This window comes from Balaenoptera ricei, chromosome 2, assembly GCF_028023285.1.
Source record: "Balaenoptera ricei isolate mBalRic1 chromosome 2, mBalRic1.hap2, whole genome shotgun sequence".
NCBI classification, from domain to species: domain Eukaryota; kingdom Metazoa; phylum Chordata; class Mammalia; order Artiodactyla; family Balaenopteridae; genus Balaenoptera; species Balaenoptera ricei.
Window position 1 is genome coordinate 161,035,397 of NC_082640.1, and position 17,972 is coordinate 161,053,368.

Genomic DNA, 17,972 nt, shown 5'->3' on the forward strand with positions numbered 1-17,972 from the left:
CTTAACCATCTGCCACGCTTAGGAGGATGAAAGGTAGGAGTTCAGTTGGCAATGGAAGTTGTAAAGGGAAAGAAGGCCATTCGGGGTGGGCTGAGGGCGGCGGCTACTCACACGGGTGTCCGCCCGCGCGTCCGTGAGCGGAAAGGAGAAGCCTGCTGGAGTGTGATAAAAAGCCCAGGGGTCAAACTGTGCAAGCCACGGGGAAAGGGAAAGGGGTGGGGGGCTCAGGCTGCCGTCCAAGGAGGGCAGGTCTCTTGCAGTGAACCACCCCAGGGCTTAAGGGCAGCTGTGGTGGCCAGGTGGGCTAGTAGGCGGGGGGAGAGGCACCCAAACGCCTTGATCCTCTGCCCATCCTTCTGCCCAGAAAAACGAAACAGGCTTGCGAGATCATTTCCTCACTCAGTGCTGAAGTGTCCAAGGATGAAAATGTGTTGAAATCCTCTCTCTCTCTCTCTCTCTCTCTCTCTCGGTTTGGGAAAAAAGAGCTAAGGACTGAGGAAGATGGTTCAACACAGGCTACGTCTGCTTCCAGGGCCTTTTGACTTGTCCGGCCGCCACCTTCTCATTGCTCTCGGCCCGAGCTGTGTCTCGGGGTGGAAGCCGGGCGGCTGTGCGCTGGGGATGCTCTTACATAACCGCCCGCCGCGTCCTGCTTCCTCGCGCGCTCCTGCACCGCCGGCTGGGAGAGCCGGGGGCCGCGATGGAGTCAGGGCCGCTGCTGCGGGGCCGGGGCCGCCCCCGCGGGGAGCGGACCGCGAGGAGCCGCGGGAGGAGGGCGCGAAATGCGGCGGGGGAGGTGAAGGTCAGTGGGTGTGAAGCGCCGGATCCACACCCCCCCCTCCTCCCCTGTCCCCTCCTTCCCTTCCTCTCCGTCCCCCTCTGACGTCTGGAGCTGGCAGCTCGGCCGGTTCCGCATTCCCGACCCCTCCCCGCCGCCCAGGGGCCGCTATATAGCCGGGGCTGATGCAACCCGTCCCGCCGCCCGCCACAGCCTGCGGGAGGGACGCTCGGCGGCCGCGACGGGGGGGCGCTGGCTGCGGCGGACGCTGCAGCGGCGGCGGGGCTGGCGCCGCGGCGGCTCCCGGGCCGGGACGGGCCTGGGCACCGGGCGGAGCTCCGCGGCCGGGCGGCAGCGGCGCTGAGCGGGCACGGCGCCTGCAGCCGGGTCCCGGTCTCGGGGGCGCCGCCTCCGCCCGCGGCTTCTGCTCGGTGGGTGCGAGGGCGCGCGCTGGGGGCGCCGGGCCGGGCTGGGTGGGGCGCGCGGGCCGCGGGCACCTGGGACTGCCTCCCCCGCGCGGGCGGAGAGCGCCGGGCCCCGAAACCCGAGCCCCGCGGGGAGGCTCCCGCAGCCCCGGGACCCCGCGCTGCCCCGGAGGGGGACGCTGCAGTCCGGGCCCCTCCCGCCAAGGGTCCGCGAGCCGGTGGCTTCCCTTTGGTTCCCACCCTGGGACGGGAGGCTCCGTCCGCTCCCGGGGCAGCCGAGGCGCTCTCTCCGTTTCCCTCCCGTGCTCTCCTCCCCCGTCCGTTTGCAGGGAGGTGCTCTCCTTGCGCGGCGGGGGAGGCGGGTGAGTGGGGGAGAAAACTGCCTGGGGAGACGAGCCGCGGGGTGGAGATGGAGGGTGAAAGGCCAGGGAAGTGCAGGGTGCTGGTGGTGGAGGGATGGCAGGGACCTGCTGGCAAGTCGCGCCCGCCCCACCCCCGTCGCAGGGAGGAAGCACGGCCCCCTGAGGACCTGGAGGAAGGCACTGAGAAGGGCTGGGGCTCTCCATACAATGAAGAGGGCTTCTCTCAGGGCCATTCCCCCTCTGGGAGGGGGTCTCGGGGTGGCCGGGTCCCCTTTGGTCTCCCCCAGCTCCCAAGCCAGGTTACATAAGGAGGCCAGCCGGCTCCTTTAGGTAACCAGCCCCTCCTCTCCGGCCCAGCCCAGTTCAGACAGCTGTCTTCTGCCCGCCCCCCCCCCGCCACCACCAAAAGGAGCCTGAGCGGCTGTGGACCCCTGACCCTGCGGTTGCAGACCCAGGTTTTGCCTGGGTCAGTGGTGGCGTAGGGGGGACTGGGAGGCCTCCGCACCTCTGCAGGGATGGATGGGCCATCCCTGCGGCTGGAGATGGAGAGGCTGGTTAAAGAGCTCAACTGACCCCTCGGGTCAGCTCCCGTAGCAGAATTGCCTGACCCTTGCACTGGGCCTCTCCCCCCCACCTCCCCGCGTATCCAGGGCATTGGGCTGTGGCCTGACCACATGTGCTCAGGGCGGCTGGGCTCAGGTCTGCCTCTCTAAAAAGGGCTTGCAGGCTGTGTGGGTGTGTGTTCCCAGGTTCAAATCTTCGTGGACTCCTCAGGGTCTTAGTTTGAGGAACTGTGAGAAACTGAAGCTTTGAACCATGCTTGGGTGCCTGCTTGTCCTTTAAGGCCTTGCAGTGAACTGTGTTCACATGTTATCTCCCTTCCCCCCAACCTCCCTTCCCTGAGGGTTTTTTAAAACACCTCCCACTGTTTTCATCTTTCCAGCCAATCTGGCTGCAGTTTGGATGGACGCCTTATCTTCCGTTGCAGGTTTCTAGGGGAGAGTTTAACTAGGTATCAGGTGTGAGCATGGCTCTGATTTTATATAAACCTGACGACCGCGGAAGAGAAGCAAGATCTATTCTCGTGCCTCTGGCTGGTTAAGGTTTTGCCTTGTTTAAAACAGGGAGGACGGATTTCTCAAAGACTCTTCTGTTCCCCTTCTACTTTGGCTTTGGTTCAGAGTTGCAGGCAGCTCCAGAATTTTCCTGAAGAGCTGGGCGCTGTGAGATCTGAAGGGCAGCTGGAAGGCATGGATGTGGAGGCTTCTGACTTTTCTCCTGGGTGGGCTGCAGCCACCTCCAAGGAGATGTGTTGATAACTGGTAACAGTGTCCCCTAAGGAAGAATCTGGACAAGGATCTCTCCCTCACTCGCCGCCTGGTTTTTGCAGCCACCAGCGTCTGTCGTTGCCTCCCCAACCTGTTTGCAGGATGTGTGGGCATCTTTTCCAACCTGCAGAAAACTCGGCAGAAGGCTGAGAAGGGCTAGGCTCTCCAGGCCTTGTTTGTCGTGGGGCTGCTGGTGTTGCGACCATCCCTCGCACAAGTGTCTCTGTTTCCAGCTCTGTTCTGGAAGAAAGGGGCCAGTGCAGACTCTAGGTTGGCCTGCTCTGTATTCATTCAGCCCCAGCTCAACTTGAGCGATCAGAGCCAGGGCTGAGGGCAAGCTACATTCTTTTCTGCTTTTCTGCTGCAGGATGCAGTTTGCTTTTTTTCCATGTGAATGAATTATGTTAGAAACCGAAATGGGAGGAAGAGAAAAATAGAGTGAGTGTATATGGGTATGTGTGTGTGCATACCTATATAGGCAGGGGGAGAGCAGCGGGCACATTATTTTTCCATTTTCCTTTAATTAAGGCTCTGTGGAGGTGTGTTTGAAAACAGAGGGTCTCCTATGCCTTTGAGGAGGGTGAGAACGCTGTTTTGGCTGCGTCCTGGGCCATATGCAGTGTATGGTGGCCAATGAAACTGGGCCTGGCTCATTCTGTTGCTTGTCTTGGCAGTCGGTTCTGTGGCTTGTGTTACCAGCTCTGGAACTTACGGGCTGCCAAGCTCCGTGTGCCTGTGTGTGCGTGCACATACGTGTGTGCGCGCGCTTGCTCTTGTGCGTGTGTATGGTTTGGCCTCCCAAAGCTCAGCAGAGACAAACGCGTTAGCGACCCCCGGTTGGAATTTTCAGCCTGTGCTTCTTTACACTCATCGCTGCGGGAGGCCCGGCCAGAGCCCACCGTTCTGGGTTTTTTTCCGTCTGTTTTCTTGCTGCAGCCCTTGGGATTCCATTTGTGGAGCTCCATTTCCAAAGCTTTAACTGGTCAATGGCATATTTTTTAAAAATGGCCAAAGGATCGGTCACATTCTGTGTGTGTGTCTGTATTATGTATGATGCTGTGAACTCCTGGCACCAAGGAACAGAGATGGGGTGAGGTGGGAAGAGAGTCTAGAAGTCTGGCCCACTGGCAGTTCTTTCCCAGCTTATTCTCGCTGCTCGGGATAAGGATCCTGGCAGAAATGACTTACTGTGTTTTTATTGAGCACCTACATTAGGCAGGGGAGAAAGCTGTGTTTACAGGCAGGGCTTGTCAAAAGCATTTTCCTGGTCTCCAGGGAAGAACCTTTCTTGGGGAGAGGTTCCAGTTTCTTCTATGGCTGGGATGGCTATGCAGGGATCAGGCTGTGTCGGTGGCTTCTCCTGACACCCACCACCTCGCATTCTCTTATGAAGATCTGAGGAGTGACTCCTTCTAAGCAGTGCAGGGTTGCAGTGGATTGAAGGACACAGGAGATGCTGGCGCTCTGCTTCTGGAGGCGGGCGTGGAAACCCAGCCAGCTGGGAGTGCCCTGTTGCCAGTGATCTATGCAGTTGTGTTCTGGCCTGTGAGATGGAGGAGCACTTAGGAGAAACTGAGGCAGAGGGCATGTGCTGGGTCTCATTTCCGCACCTTTGTACCCAGCCCTGATCTGCCACCTGTTGTTTCTATTCTGCAATAACTGCCTGGTTGCAGGATGGTCCTGCCTCCTTGAGATTTAGAGTTGGAAAGTGGGAGAGCAGAGAATGCTCTGGGCTGGATCCCCAGAGAATCCTCCGGGTATCCTCCTCGTGGCCATAGGAACGGGAAATCGGTGTTAGGTGGGAACTGGGAACTGTGCAGAAGGGACCTTGAGGGGTCATCAAGCACTGGTGTTGCTCCAGGAAGGAAGGCCCTTGAAGCTACACTGACTTCACACTCACCAAGTGCAGGTGCTGTTCCAGGTGCTTTCCAAGTATTAACGAATTTAATCTTCTCAGACTTACAGGGCAAATAATGTTATTAGTCCCATTTTGCAGCTGAGGAAAGTGAGGCACAGAGAGTCTCGGGAACTTGCCCAAGGTCACACAGCTAGTAGGGGCAGAGCTAGGATTCACACTCAGATGATCTGGCTCCGGAGTTTCCACTTTAACCTGCCTCACTGTTCTGCCTGCAGAGCTGAGCCAGCCATCGGAGATGGTCTTTCCCTGCTTGCCCTTTTCTCCATCTTGGAGCTTTCACCATCCTTTCGCTCCCTGCCTCCTGGATCTCCTTGTCTTTTGGAAGCTGGTTGACCTGCATCATTTCAGATTCCAGGAGAGAGGTCATCCCAGGTGATTCCTTAGCTCCAGGAACAGATTTGGTGTTTAATTCTCCAAGATTCATGATGGTTAGTACTATGCTCTGTGATGACTGGTCTGACACCTTTCTGCCCTCTCTGTCCCCCAGCCCCTGCCATGGACTTCTGCCCTCCACATCTTCCTCCTGGGAATCTTCCCAGGCTCCAGCTCCCAAGACCTCCCACCGGTTGATTTCAGTTGCCAGTTACTTGCTCTTGACTTCCAACACCACTAGTGCTCCTGGGGCCTGACCCTATGAATTCCCTTGCTCCTTGACCTGCCCTCACTCACCTCCGCTTTCTTTTAGCACCAAGCCTTGCAGCCTTAGCCTATCTGCACTCATTTGCACACCGATTCCTGGCTCCTGATGCCAGTCCAGGCCAGCTGTTTGCCTGGAGGGGAGCAAACCTTCTCAGAGAGACCCAGGGATTTTAGAGCCTTCCTTAATCTTTTTTTCCTATGGACAGAAAGTTCATGATGCAGATCCTAACTTTCTCTTGATCTGTCTTTAAAAAAAAAAATCTACCTTTGCCATTCTAGATGAAGATGCCAATTACTGGGCACTTTCTAATACGAGTAGCCTTTTACAATTTTGACACATCAAAGCAAGACTATTGTTTATTTATAGATACTCCCATTAAAGAATATGATAATATCTTACAGATTTACATACAGTAAACAGGAGAAGAAAATAAGAGGGAAAAACTTAAGTTTTTAAGTTATCTCTTCATTCTTTTGGCTGAAATGACTTCATCTTAATATCTCCCAATAGGGCCCATTTTCTGGACTTGAAGTGTTTTGTGACTTTTTTTCTACTTGTACAAGGCAACATCCCAAATCGTGTGCCTACAAGTCCCTGAGGAAGTCAGGATAGAGAGATAAAGATATCAGATTTTTTCTTTAGGTTCTTTTCCCTTGGATCCACCTGGTCCCTGTTTCTTTCAAGCTGCCTCTCAGGAAGCTGCATCAAACCACCCCAAATCTTAGACTCAACAGCAGCTTAGGGTCCACTGTGACCTCCAGAATGCTTTCTGTCTTACTCATGCCTTGCTTGTCAGTCTCATCTTTGATCTGTGCATTACCCAGTTTTTCTTCAGTGGCTATTTTCCAAGTTGTTCCTGGTCAGTGTCCTGAATTGCCAAAGTCTTTTTTTTGAATTTATTATTTATATTTATTTATTTATTTATTTTAATTTATTTTTATATTTTTATACAGCAGGTTCTTATTAGCTATCTATTATATACATATTAGTATATATATGTCAATCCCAATCTCCCAAATCATCCCACCACCACCCCCCTCCCCGCTCTCCCCCCTTGGTGTCCATTCGTTTGTTCTCTACATCTGTGTCTCTGTTTCTGCTTTGCAAACCGGTTTACCTGTACCATTTTTCTAGATTCCACATATATGCGTTAATATACGATATTTGTTTTTCTCTTTCTGACTTCCTTCACTCTGTATGACAGTCTCTAGGTCCATCCACATCTCTACAAATGACCCAATTTCATTCCTTTTTATGGCTGAGTAATAGTCCATTGTATATATGTACCACATCTTCTCTATCCATTTGTCTGTTGTGGGCATTTAGGTTGCTTCCATGACCTGGCTATGGTAAATAGTGCTGCAGTGAACATTGGGGTGCCAAAGTCTTTTTGGAGTCTAGGCCTGTCTTTTGAAGCACAGGCGCTATTTGCCAATATGGGTCTTCTGCCAGTGTACAGCGTTTGCTCTTTATTTATGCATCCCAGTTACTAATGGAGACATGGAAGGTGTTTATCTTCCTTATGGACTTCTGGGCCCCAGAGGGAAGAAACTCTGGGTTCTTCCCTTAAAACTTTTAGTGTGTACTTCTCCTTCTCCCACTAAATTGTTTCTGTATGGAACAACCAGTATGGGAGATGATTTCACCTCTTGTCATCTTTCCTCTGTCTTCCTTGAAGTGGGTAAATTCCTCCTGGCTGTTATTGGTTCCCTGCCACCTGCCCCCCCCCCCCCCCCCGCCCACCGCGTTTTATAGATCCCTAAATCACATCAAATTGTTTTATTTTTCAAATCACCCAAGTTGCCTTTCAGCCTTGGCTCATCAGTCAGCTCTTTCCAGTTAATGGGGATCCGATTATGAAAGGCAGCTGCTCTAGTGCCTCCATCTTCTGCCCCCCACCCCCGGAGCCCTTTAGGATGACTTCTCGCTGGTGAATGTCAGCTGTTGTGGTTGTCTCCTAGGAATGGCATGTGTTAAGGACTTTGTGGTTTGTATCTGAGCAGTTAGGGGCACGCTTGAGAGGAAAGGCAGGAGAGGGGGACTTTTTGCTTCTGCAAAGGAAAACCTGGTGCCTAATTCCCTGGGTGAGGCTTGTCACTGGGGCAGGTTCACAGGGGAGCAGGAATGGTAAGAATTCATGGGGCTGCAGCTCCCAGTGGGTGCTCCCTCTGGGAGGGGGGTTCTCACAGTAGCAGAGAATTCATTATATTTTGGGATCATTTGTTAGTATCTCATTTATACCTTCTGTATGAAAATAAACAGAAGCTGCAAGCCGAGCCTATCATTCCCGGAACAGAGTGGGGTCTGGCTTCCATCTCCTGAGATGGCTCTGGCGGGGAAACATACAGAAGCCTCTGGAGGATTTTTCTTGGGGTCTACCGTGGGAACGAATAATCTGGAGGTGGATAACGAGCATATAAACTTCCAGAGACAGATCCTTACCCTACTCACTGAATTTTGCTCTGCCATGAATTTATCATTCGTTTCTTCGTTCATTCATTCATTCATTCATTTGACAAGTATTTGTTGATTATCCTTTCTGCGCCAGAAATGTTGCATTACTCACCCCTTGAAATCGCCCCTCCACTCGCTAAGTGGCCACATGGCACATTTTGCCACACATGAATGGGTCCTTACAGTATCGGGAGGTTCTGGGGCTTCTGACCAAGGAGGGGATTTTGCACTATATTTTTGCTTTGCTCCATACCTGAGGTGTGGTGCCTCTCTCCCCTGGTAGGGGTTTGTGTCCAGCTGAAACACCAGGCATAGGACATTTTCAAGCTTCCCATCTCCTGTCCATTTTGCCTTGCTCTGTTAAACATCCTTCCTGGGGTTGCTGACTCCTTGTAGCATCAGTTCAGGTCTAGAAGGGGGAGTTTTGTAGGTTTTTTTCCCTCTTCTGAGGAAGAGATATGAGTTTCCTTTGTCAGTTTGGCTCAGGTAGCCTGAAATCACCCCCCTCCGCCCCTCCCGCCACCGCCTGCCAAATATCCACATGGCTGGGTCCAGGCATCATTTTGCCACAGAGGAGTGAGCCCCTTTCTTATTCTCCCTGGAGGAGTTCCGGAGAGACATGTAGCTCATCCACCATGCTCCTGGCGTGGCAGCTGCAGCCCTCTCTGCGTTGCAGGCCTGGCTCCAGAGGGTGGACGGAGTGACTTTCTCACTGAAAGTGGTCTGACAGACATCACATCTTCCCTGTCTTGCCGAATACACCCCTCTCTATGGGAAGAGAGAGTGGAGATAGAAAGATAGGTCAAAGCTTCTCCCCCAGGATTTCCAAGACAGATGAAGTTTTAATTTTATAGCCCTGTGCAGAGAGGCGGGAAGGGGGAGAAATGATTTTTTTTTTAAATTTTTGGCTGCGTTGGGTCTTCGTTGCCGCACGCGGGCTTTCTCTATTTGCGGCGAGCAGGGGCTACTCTTCATTGCAGTGCACGTGCTTCTCACTGTGGTGGCTTCTCTTGTTGTGGAGCACAGGCTCTAGGCTCACAGGCTTCAGTAGCTGCAGCACGTGAACTCAGTAGTTGTGGGTCACGGGCTTAGCTGCTCCGCAGCATGTGGGATCTTCCCGGACCAGGGCTCGAACTTGTGTCTCCTGCATTGGCAGGTGGATTCTTAACCACTGCGCCACCAGGGAAGCCCGAGAAATGATTTTTTTTTCTTAGGGCTAGAATCCAGAGGCAGTTTTGTACTGAAATTCTACTTACAAGGCTGTTTGGAAGCCAAGACTGTGTACAACTGACCTCTCTAGTGTTCTCAGTGCCTCTTGGCTCATAGTAGGTGGTTGACAATAGGATGGATGGATGGATGGATGGATGGATGGATAGGTAGGAGCCCTGTAAGTGGCCAGAAAGTCTGGCTTTATTAACAGACAAGCTTTCTTCCCTGCCATCTGTGCCTTGAAGGGATAGTTTCTTACCCATGAGCTTCCCCCAGTGAAAAGAAGGAAAAAGAATTCCCTTAGTGTTGACCTGTCTAATTTATGTCTTTCTTTCATGCCTGAATCTGTCTTCCTTTGCAAACCTTCTGGGTCTGGTGGAGCTGGAATATGTGTTTGCTTTGAAAGTGAAGAGCCCGTGGAGGACTTTTCTCATACTGGGCTCCACTGGGGAAGCACATGCTAATTAATTCCATCTCCTGTGCCTCAGTCTCTTCCTCATAGATGCCAGATGCACACACTCACACACACATTCACTGTTAACTTAGATCTGCTTCATCTCGTATTCAGGGTGTCTTAACAAGTATGCAGAATGGGATGTGTGATTTGAGGGGAAGCACCATGACAGCCCCGAAATAGCTCCCTCTTAAACAGGTGCAAAGGTGCTTGAGATGCCTTCATTCTGATCCATTCTCTTCGGAGGCAGCGTGTTGCAGTCTAAATCCAGCTCCTCCGGTTTTAACTGTGTACAATCTGGAGTGAGTTCTCCTTCTAAGCCTTGGCTTCTTCCTCCATGTCATGGCCTCTGACCCAGTCTTATGGGACTGATGGAAGGATTACCGCAGTGCCCAGCCCGTAGCAAATGCTGAATCAATGTGGCCTATGATTGGGTTAAGCATTGCCTAAGTGCCAACAATAACCTTGGTGTGAATTAACTGATCAAGTTTCCCTCAATAACAGAATGGACTTAAGGGCAGGAAGAGCAACTTAAGGTGGGGAAGGGGTTTAGGGGGACATTGGTGAAAGAAAGGGTGGGGTCCTGGTAAGACACAAGGACTTAAACCCCTCATGGAACCTCTCACCCGGCTGACCGTGGCTGTCCTGCTCTTCTCCTGTCCACTCCAGGCTGGACTGCCGTTCCTCCTGCTATGATGCCTGGGCAGATCCCAGACCCTTCCATGACTGCGGGCTCTCTGCCAGGGCTCGGCCCCCTGACCGGACTCCCCAGCTCGGCTCTGACTGCAGAGGAGCTGAAATACGCCGACATCCGCAACATTGGGGCCATGATTGCCCCTTTGCACTTCCTGGAGGTGAAACTGGGCAAGAGGCCCCAACCCGTGAAGAGTGAGGTGAGCAAGCCTTGTTCCCCCAGGGCAGGATCCTGGGGGGAGGGTAGGACGCCTGGATCAGTGTCCTAGGTCTAGCCCTAAACTCACCGTGTGACCTAAGCCTTGCTGTTTAACATGGGGTCTGAGGACCAGTAGCATCCATGTCAGTAACATCCTGAGGTTGTTAGAAGTGCAGAATCTCAGGCCCCACCCCAGATGGTCTGGATCCGAATCTGTGTTTTAACAAGCTCCCCTGGGGATTTCACCGCCATGTTAGCCTTTGAGAAGCACTGGGCTAGGGCAGGATGCCGAACCTGTCTCTGGTTCTTTGAGGGGCAAGGGAAGAGTGATTAATAATAAAAGTATTGAATAATAACATTTGGCCATCTCTCTGGGGTGCTGGGGGTGGGGTCAGGGGAGATAATGGGAATGTGCACATGCTTTGAAAAGTACATAAGGCAATGCCAATATTGGGTTAGCTTTAAAAATTGTTATCATTCGTCACATCATTGTCTCTATTGCTCTTGGCCCCAGGCTGGAGCTGAAAGTAGGAACTTGGAGGAGGGGTGGTGCAGGCTCCCTTCCCAAGCTGCTGCCAGAGCTGGACTTGGCCTCGGTCGCCCGGTATCATCTGCCTTAGCTGATGTTTGCAGAGGACGCACACGTGGAGCACGCCCTCCTCGGGTCCCTTGGAGCTGCAGTGCTCATGAGCCTTACTTGTAGAAGAGTAGCTTTTCCCTGGGGACCGGGGAGAAGCAGAAGTCCCCAGCGTGGGTGAGCATCAGTGCTGGGCACGCCCCCGGTCACTTCCCCGGGGCTGGCGATTTGTCCAAAGGCCTGCCCCAGTGAGGTCCCCAGCACAGCCACTTCTTCAGAGGCCGGACAGAGCAGCTGCCCGCCTGGAAGGGAGAAGGAGCCGGTGGTGGGAGCTGGAGAGGCAGCTGGGCCAGAGGCCTCGGGGGAGGCAGCTGAGCGTCAGGTGCTGGGCCGCCCTGCGGGGAGGGAGCATTCACAGACAGAGGTGCGCCCGGATGGGGGCTCATCCTGTAGGATGGAGCTCACAGGGCTGGACGTCCCAGAAAGGGGGACTCTTAGTGGAGAAAGGTGTCTGGGTACCGGCAGGGGGGAGTTGGGTATTTTAATGCCATTCCTGCTCTGCCCTCCCTCTCCCCAGAAGTACCATAAAAATTGCACAGAAGGGCTGCTGGGGAGCTCGGCCGGTGGGGGGGCGGGGGCGGGCCGGATGTGGCTCTCAGGTGTGTTTTGTTTGGCCTGAGCAGTGTTTTAAAAGAAGCTGGAACCAACATTTCACTTGAAAATTTGGATTTTAATCTTTGATTACAAAGTGGGAAGATCTGGCCACACCGTGCCCTGTTCTGGCACGGCCACAGCTGCCAGGAGCGGGGGACCCGCTTCACTTCTTTGCTCTCTCCAGTCTCCCACGGGCCCCGGCGCCTCCCTGTTACTCTCGATTTTGCTTATTTTGCTTACGCTGTCAGTTTTGCTTTTGTTGCCACCGGCTGCCTTTATTTACCCTGGACCGCGTGGCCCCTACTGTAGACATTTGTGCTGGAGATACCTGGATTAGGTGCCCTGTAGATGCCCACTAAAGACGGTTGATTACAAGATGAGAGTTGACGGTAATTATATTTTTCTGAATTGATTTTGTCAATGAGTGTGCTGTGGATAGCACTTCCTGGCTTAGTTAGTGCTCTGTGTTCTTTGTGGAGAGCCCTTATCTTTGGTCTTGTGCTATTTTGCCTTCCCAGGCCCAGAACTTGAAAGCATTCATTTCTGGGTCATTCCATAGTATTTAAAACCATTTAAAACCAGTAGCTGAGCAGGGGTACTGAGGCTGTGGGGTTGATGAGGAGCCGGGTGCCTTGGTCTCTGGGATCTGCCTGGTGGCAGGGGCTGAGTTACCACCTCTCCCCTCCGCAAAAGGCGCTGGAGGAGCTTTCTTTCTTTCTTTCTTTCTTTTTTTTTTGAAAAGGCCTTTATTTGGATTGGGTATTTTTACATTTCACAGCCTCCCCCAAATTGGTGACATATGCCCTGTACCTGACAGTGACGTGCTGTCCTCCCAGGCACCCACAAACACACACCATCCAGGCTGTGAAAATAACAAGCCATTTTTAGGGCATATTTGCATGTCCCCTCCCTCGCTGTCAGACTGCAGTGTAGCGGGTGCTGGCGTGGAGTAAGGTCAGCCCTGCACTGGGAACCGACCTCCGATGTTCTAGGTCAGACCCAAGATGGGTGGGGGGTTCATTCTGAGAGCAACTGAAAGATAAAGGGGGTTGGGAGAGAAACTTGCAGCTGGAGAACCTTATGTCTCGAAGATTTATTTGCATAGGCACACTGCCTGTGGTGGATTTTCATACTGGCATTTTGGACTAGTGAAACTTTCTTGAATAATAATAAGATACGAGCTCACATTCATTAAGCGTTTAATATGTAGCAGGCCCTGTGCTAAGGGCGTAACATGTGGAGTCTTGTTTATTCCTTACCTGATCCTGGTGATCTGGTTCTCCCCATTTTAAAGAAGAGGAATTTGGGAATTCCCTGGTGGTCCAGTGGTTAGGACTCAGCGCTTTCACTGCTGTGGCCCAGGTTCAATCCCTGGTCAGGGAACTGAGATCCCGCAAGCCGCGCGGCACGGCCAAAAAAAATAATAATAACATTTTAGAAATTGAAAAATAAATAAAAAAATAAAGAAGAGGAATTTGAGGTCCAGGGAGGAGGAGGTCAAGTCACTCAGGGTCGCACGGCTGGAAGGTGGCAGAGCTGGGCCCTGCATGGGCCAGACGCTGCTGCTGTGATAGTGGTGTGCACCAGGCACAGTGCTGGGTGCTCTCTGTGAAGCATCTTGTTGAACTCGCATGAGAACCCTTTTGAGGTCATTATTATTACTGTTGTTATTGTTATGCCCGCATTGTGGGTGCAGTCAACAAGTCTTGGGGACATCCAGGGTCACGCAGCTGCGAAATGAGGCCAGGCAGTCTGACTTTTCAGCCAAAGCTTTAACCTTATGCTATGCTGCCTCCTGTGCTCTCTGCCAGACTTCCAGGCCTCTAATCAGTACTCTATCGGGCTGGGGAAGCAGGATGAACCTGGCCCCAGAATCCTCCATCATTTTGATGACACGCCCAGATTAACGCTGAGCCCGGCAGTTCTGCAGCCATATCATCTCCCAGGCCCCCGGAGAGAGGACGGGCCGAGCCACTGGGCAGGCAGCTCTGTCCCAGCTGGCTCTTGGGCTGTCCGCCTTATAGAGGCCAGCAGCCTCTCGGGCCATGTCCAAATACATGAAGCAGTTGGGTAAAAGAAAATCAGAGGAATTAAGTTAAAGGACGGGTTTTGTAAATGATAAAATGCTTTGTGCTGATGTTTTTATTGGGTTGGCCAAAAAGTTCGTTCGGGATTTTCCATGAGATGGTACGAAAAACCCGAACAAACTTTTTGGCCAACCCAATATTATAGGGTTGTCACATCACGTTAAACTATTTTGGTGCCAAGTGCTTCCCCGCAGTCCCATTTGTCCAACAGATACATGCTAAGCACCTACCATGTGCCAAGCACCGGGCCAGACACTGGGAGCTGAACCATTAGCAAAGTAGACAAAGTCCACCTTCTCTTGGACTATGTATTGGAGTGGGGATATCCAAAAATAAGCAAATTCATATACAGTATAAAAGGCCAGGTAGTGGTCAGTATCGTGAAGAAAAGCTAAGGAAACCAAGTGGATGGGAAGTGGCCAGACTGCTCGTTGTGAGGGTTGGCTAGGGAATCTGGACATGTTATATTGTGGCTTATGGGATTTTTAGAGCCGATGCTTCTCTCTTTCTCTTTGTTCTTCTTTCCTTTCCAATACTCCTTTTCAAGACAGCTTTGCTCTCTGGCTTTCTCCAGAGCTTTCCTTCCTTCCTCCACTTTTTGTTCTGCAGCCCCTTAAGCTGGAGTCCTCCACCAAGCACTCTCTGTTGTCCTGGAGATCTCGGCCCTTCCTGGGTGGCTCATCTCCGAGTGGGCTGCAGTGGTTGCAGTGGCCATGCCCTGCCTCTGGGCCTGGAGTGCATTTCCAGTAGTGGTGGAGGGAGGCCAGAAGCCCCGCCCTTGTGTGTGTGCACGTGCGCGCGCAAGCACACATACACACACACAGAGCAAGCAATGACTTAACAACCTGCTGGATGGGACCCCTCACCCTCTGTGTCACTCTGCAGTGCTTTAGAGGGGACTCAGGTTCAAGGGAGGTTAGTCTGGATGACCTTTTAAGAAAGAGATTGCAAACTGTCATTCCATGGGCAGGAGTCAGCCTACAGATGAATCTTGTTCGGCCCTCACAGTGTGGGTTTTTTTTTTTTTTTTTTTTTTGAATGAGTTGCTATATTTAAAAGCCAGGAAATGTGGACTTTTTGACTTCTTTAAAAAACCCAGAATATCTGGGCACCCTAGACCCACACCCTTACATGCAATGAGAAGCTGGAGCTGAGCTCACTGTATTGGCGTGTAGTCCTCATTTCTCTGCAGTCCCCACCGCCTCCTGTTGCCTTTCCCAGCCCGCTTCACAATGCCTATGTCACCAGCTGGCTTTTGAGTTTGTGTCCTGTGTATAGGTCCCAAGGATGGGGACTACATCTTCCATTCCTTTTTACTTCCACCAGTCGGTGGACAGTGCCTGGCCTGTAGACTGTTTAACACAGGCTTGTTGGTTTGAACATTAATTAGCTGTATCAACTTGGCAAGTCACTTAAACTTTCCATCCCTTGGTTTCTATATCTCCCAATTCTCACCTCCAAGCATTTGTCCATTTCTTTTTCTATTTGTGAACATAAGCGACTTCAGGCCAAAGACAAGAGGACACAATGAAAATCAAACCAACCATTCCCAAAATTGGTTGATCATCAAAACCACTTGGAAAACTTCTTATGAATCCAGATTTCCAGACCCAACCTTGGGCCCATGGACTCAGAATCTCTGAGGGCAGAGTCCAGGGAATCTGTGTATTTAGGTGGCCCAGAGAGTACTTGGCTACATTTGGGAACCTGACTTTATCTGTTTGTACTTCTTGTGCTCTTCTGATCCCTATCAGGGAGCCTTCTGAGGGTGTCCCCTTGAGGAATCAGTGTGTGCATTCCATCGTGGACTGTCTCTGCAGCACGTCCTGCATGTGGCGACTAGATCCTTGTCCTCATCCTCTTGAGAACAGGAGAGGAGACTTAGCTGTTTGTGGATTTCACATTGGTCATCTCCCAACTTCTCCAGGGGCCCTAGAGAACATTTAGAAGGCTTTCACCTTTGGAAGAAGTGGGACTTTGAATCCATGAACTACAGTGTGGTCTTGGAAGGTGTGCTCACCCTAGGAGTTTGCTCACCAAAAAGACCAAAATGTTCATCCATGTTTAGCCTGAGCATAAAAAGTTTCCCCAAACCAGCTGATGTGCTGGGTAAATGTTGGCATAAGCATGCTTATGTTTTTAGTGATTTAAAACATAAAGGCAGCCCACTGACATTTTTTTAGCAAGCCTTGCATAATTGGTTTTTAATTTGTGGCTCTTTGGAATAGCATTGACCTTCTTCCCTCTGACTCAGACGCTTTTTCTGTCTCATACTTGCTTGGCAGAGAGATCCAATCTGTCCCTTCTTGGAATAGAGTCTCCCAACTCATCTTTGAAATTCTAAATTTCCACTTTAGTTCCGTCACTTTGTTAGCACATTTTCCAAAGCTGTTAGCTTTTTTTTTTTCTTTAATCATGTAATTTGAGGGCAAACGAGTGATAGCTAAAGGCAACCATGCGTGTGTTTAACTTTGGTCCCTGTGGTATTGAGTCTTATTTGATACCATACCCTGAGCGTTCACAAGGGTTCCAAATCTCTCATTTAACATCACAGGTTGGTCACACCCGCTGTTGTCCTAGCACTGGGTCCCTTGGAGAGGTGGTGGTAGGGACATGGCTGGTTCTGTATGTTCTTAGCAGAAATCAGACACTTCTGAAAAGTTCAAGGAGTCCATGCTGCCTTCTTAGATCTCTGTTTTAAGATGGGGATAATGATAGCACCTACCTTCTACTGCTGCTGTGATAATTAAGCGAACTAATGCAGGTAAAGAAGGGCTTCACATATGCCTGGCACTTAATAAGGTACACAACAAATGTAAGACATGATTGCGATTACTTTTCATATGTGTGGATCAGGCAAGTTAGTTTTTATAATTGATTCAAAAACTGTTCCTTGGGCTTTCATTTGCTTCAGGTATTTTGCCCTTGGATGTGGTGGGTGACCTGAGTGTTTGGAGGTGTCCAGGTGTCGTGGGAGTGGGGCACCAGCTTGGCTTTCTAACCAGACAGGCTGCTTCTGGGACCTGGGAAGAGCTCTAGGCTTGGATTCAAGCTTCTGGGTTCAAAATCCAGCTCCATCTCCCACTCTGTGTATGACCTTGGACAAGTCAGCTGGTCTTTTTGAGCACAGTTTCCTCATCTGCAAAAGGGAGAAACTGATGCTCGTGGAATTTCATCGTGAAGAAGTTTACTGTGTGTAAAGATAACCTTGACTACAGTGCATTACACCTGTAAATCACCTTTACTAGGGACTGAGTCCACTTGCAGTGAATCACACTACAAGTTCTGACAGCACTTGTCTTTCCAATGTGTTGTACCCATGACCTGGGTTTCAGGGAAGCAAGCAGACCTTCCTGTTCCTCACTGTTTATGTATTGATAGTTTAGATGCAGCCACAGTTTTAGTTACCATCACAAACTGTGAATGAAAAGGCCCTTCAACCCTCTGATTTCCACTAAGCTGCCCTGTGTGACCCCTTATCTTGTTTCCTGTGGTGTTAAGGGCGTTGCTGGATTCTCATGAATCCTCAGTTTTTTTAGCAGCCCTATGAAGTGGCCTCTTCTATCAATGCTGGTCATCTTACGTTGGTGTCTCCAGACCCACCGGTAATATGGACTCAGAGTTGGGAAACTGAGTCCCCTCACGGGTCCTTCTCTGGCTGAACAACTCTGGAGCCAGCCAAATCTCTTTCCCTTCAACTGTGCCCAAAAGACATAAGACAACTTCACTTGAGCTTGGAGCTCGGAGACCTAGAAGGACACTGGGGCAGATTCGGGTAGGCTGCAGAGATAACTGGAGTGAGGTCAATGGGCCACCTCTGGGTTTAGCGACCCCGTGAGCCTGCGCATGTCCTGCCCACTGTGGGGCTCATTGACTGTGCTCTGCTTTTTGGCTGCAGGGTCCCCCTTTACTGAGTAGTGTCTGTGCCTGTCTTGGGTGACAAGCTCCTGCACGGCTTGCTTCCGTGGCCCTTCTCCCTGCCTCTACCACGAACCACCACCAGTACACCGTGGCTCTTTGGAAGCCATGCAGCCGGGCAGGACTGCTGATCGGAACAGTCTGGCTCTGGAGAGGTTACTAGACATTTGAGCTTCAGCTTCCTCCCTAACTCCAAACATATACAAAAATTAGCTCAAGTTGGATCAAAGTCCTACTGTAAGAGCTAAAACCGCAAAACTCTTGGAAGAAAAAGCC

The 17,972-nt window shown here is 51.4% G+C and overlaps 1 protein-coding gene and 1 non-coding gene across 3 annotated transcripts in view; both read left to right on the forward strand.

Annotated features, from left to right (window-relative positions):
• The first annotated feature begins 621 nt into the window (after window positions 1–621).
• JDP2 (Jun dimerization protein 2) overlaps window positions 622–17,972 on the forward strand; it is a 40,650-nt gene continuing 23,299 nt past the window's right edge. The window contains exons 1-2 of one of the 2 annotated variants that reach the window (XM_059914696.1): window positions 622–802; window positions 10,238–10,461. In XM_059914696.1, the coding sequence (XP_059770679.1) occupies window positions 622–802; window positions 10,238–10,461 (405 nt within the window). Of the gene's footprint in view, window positions 803–1,097; window positions 1,210–10,237; window positions 10,462–17,972 lie in introns of those variants that run through there. The other variant, XM_059914697.1, reaches the window with a different exon arrangement.
• Window positions 13,003–13,074, forward strand: TRNAE-UUC (transfer RNA glutamic acid (anticodon UUC)). The gene has a single exon. It is a non-coding gene; the product is annotated as a tRNA-Glu (tRNA).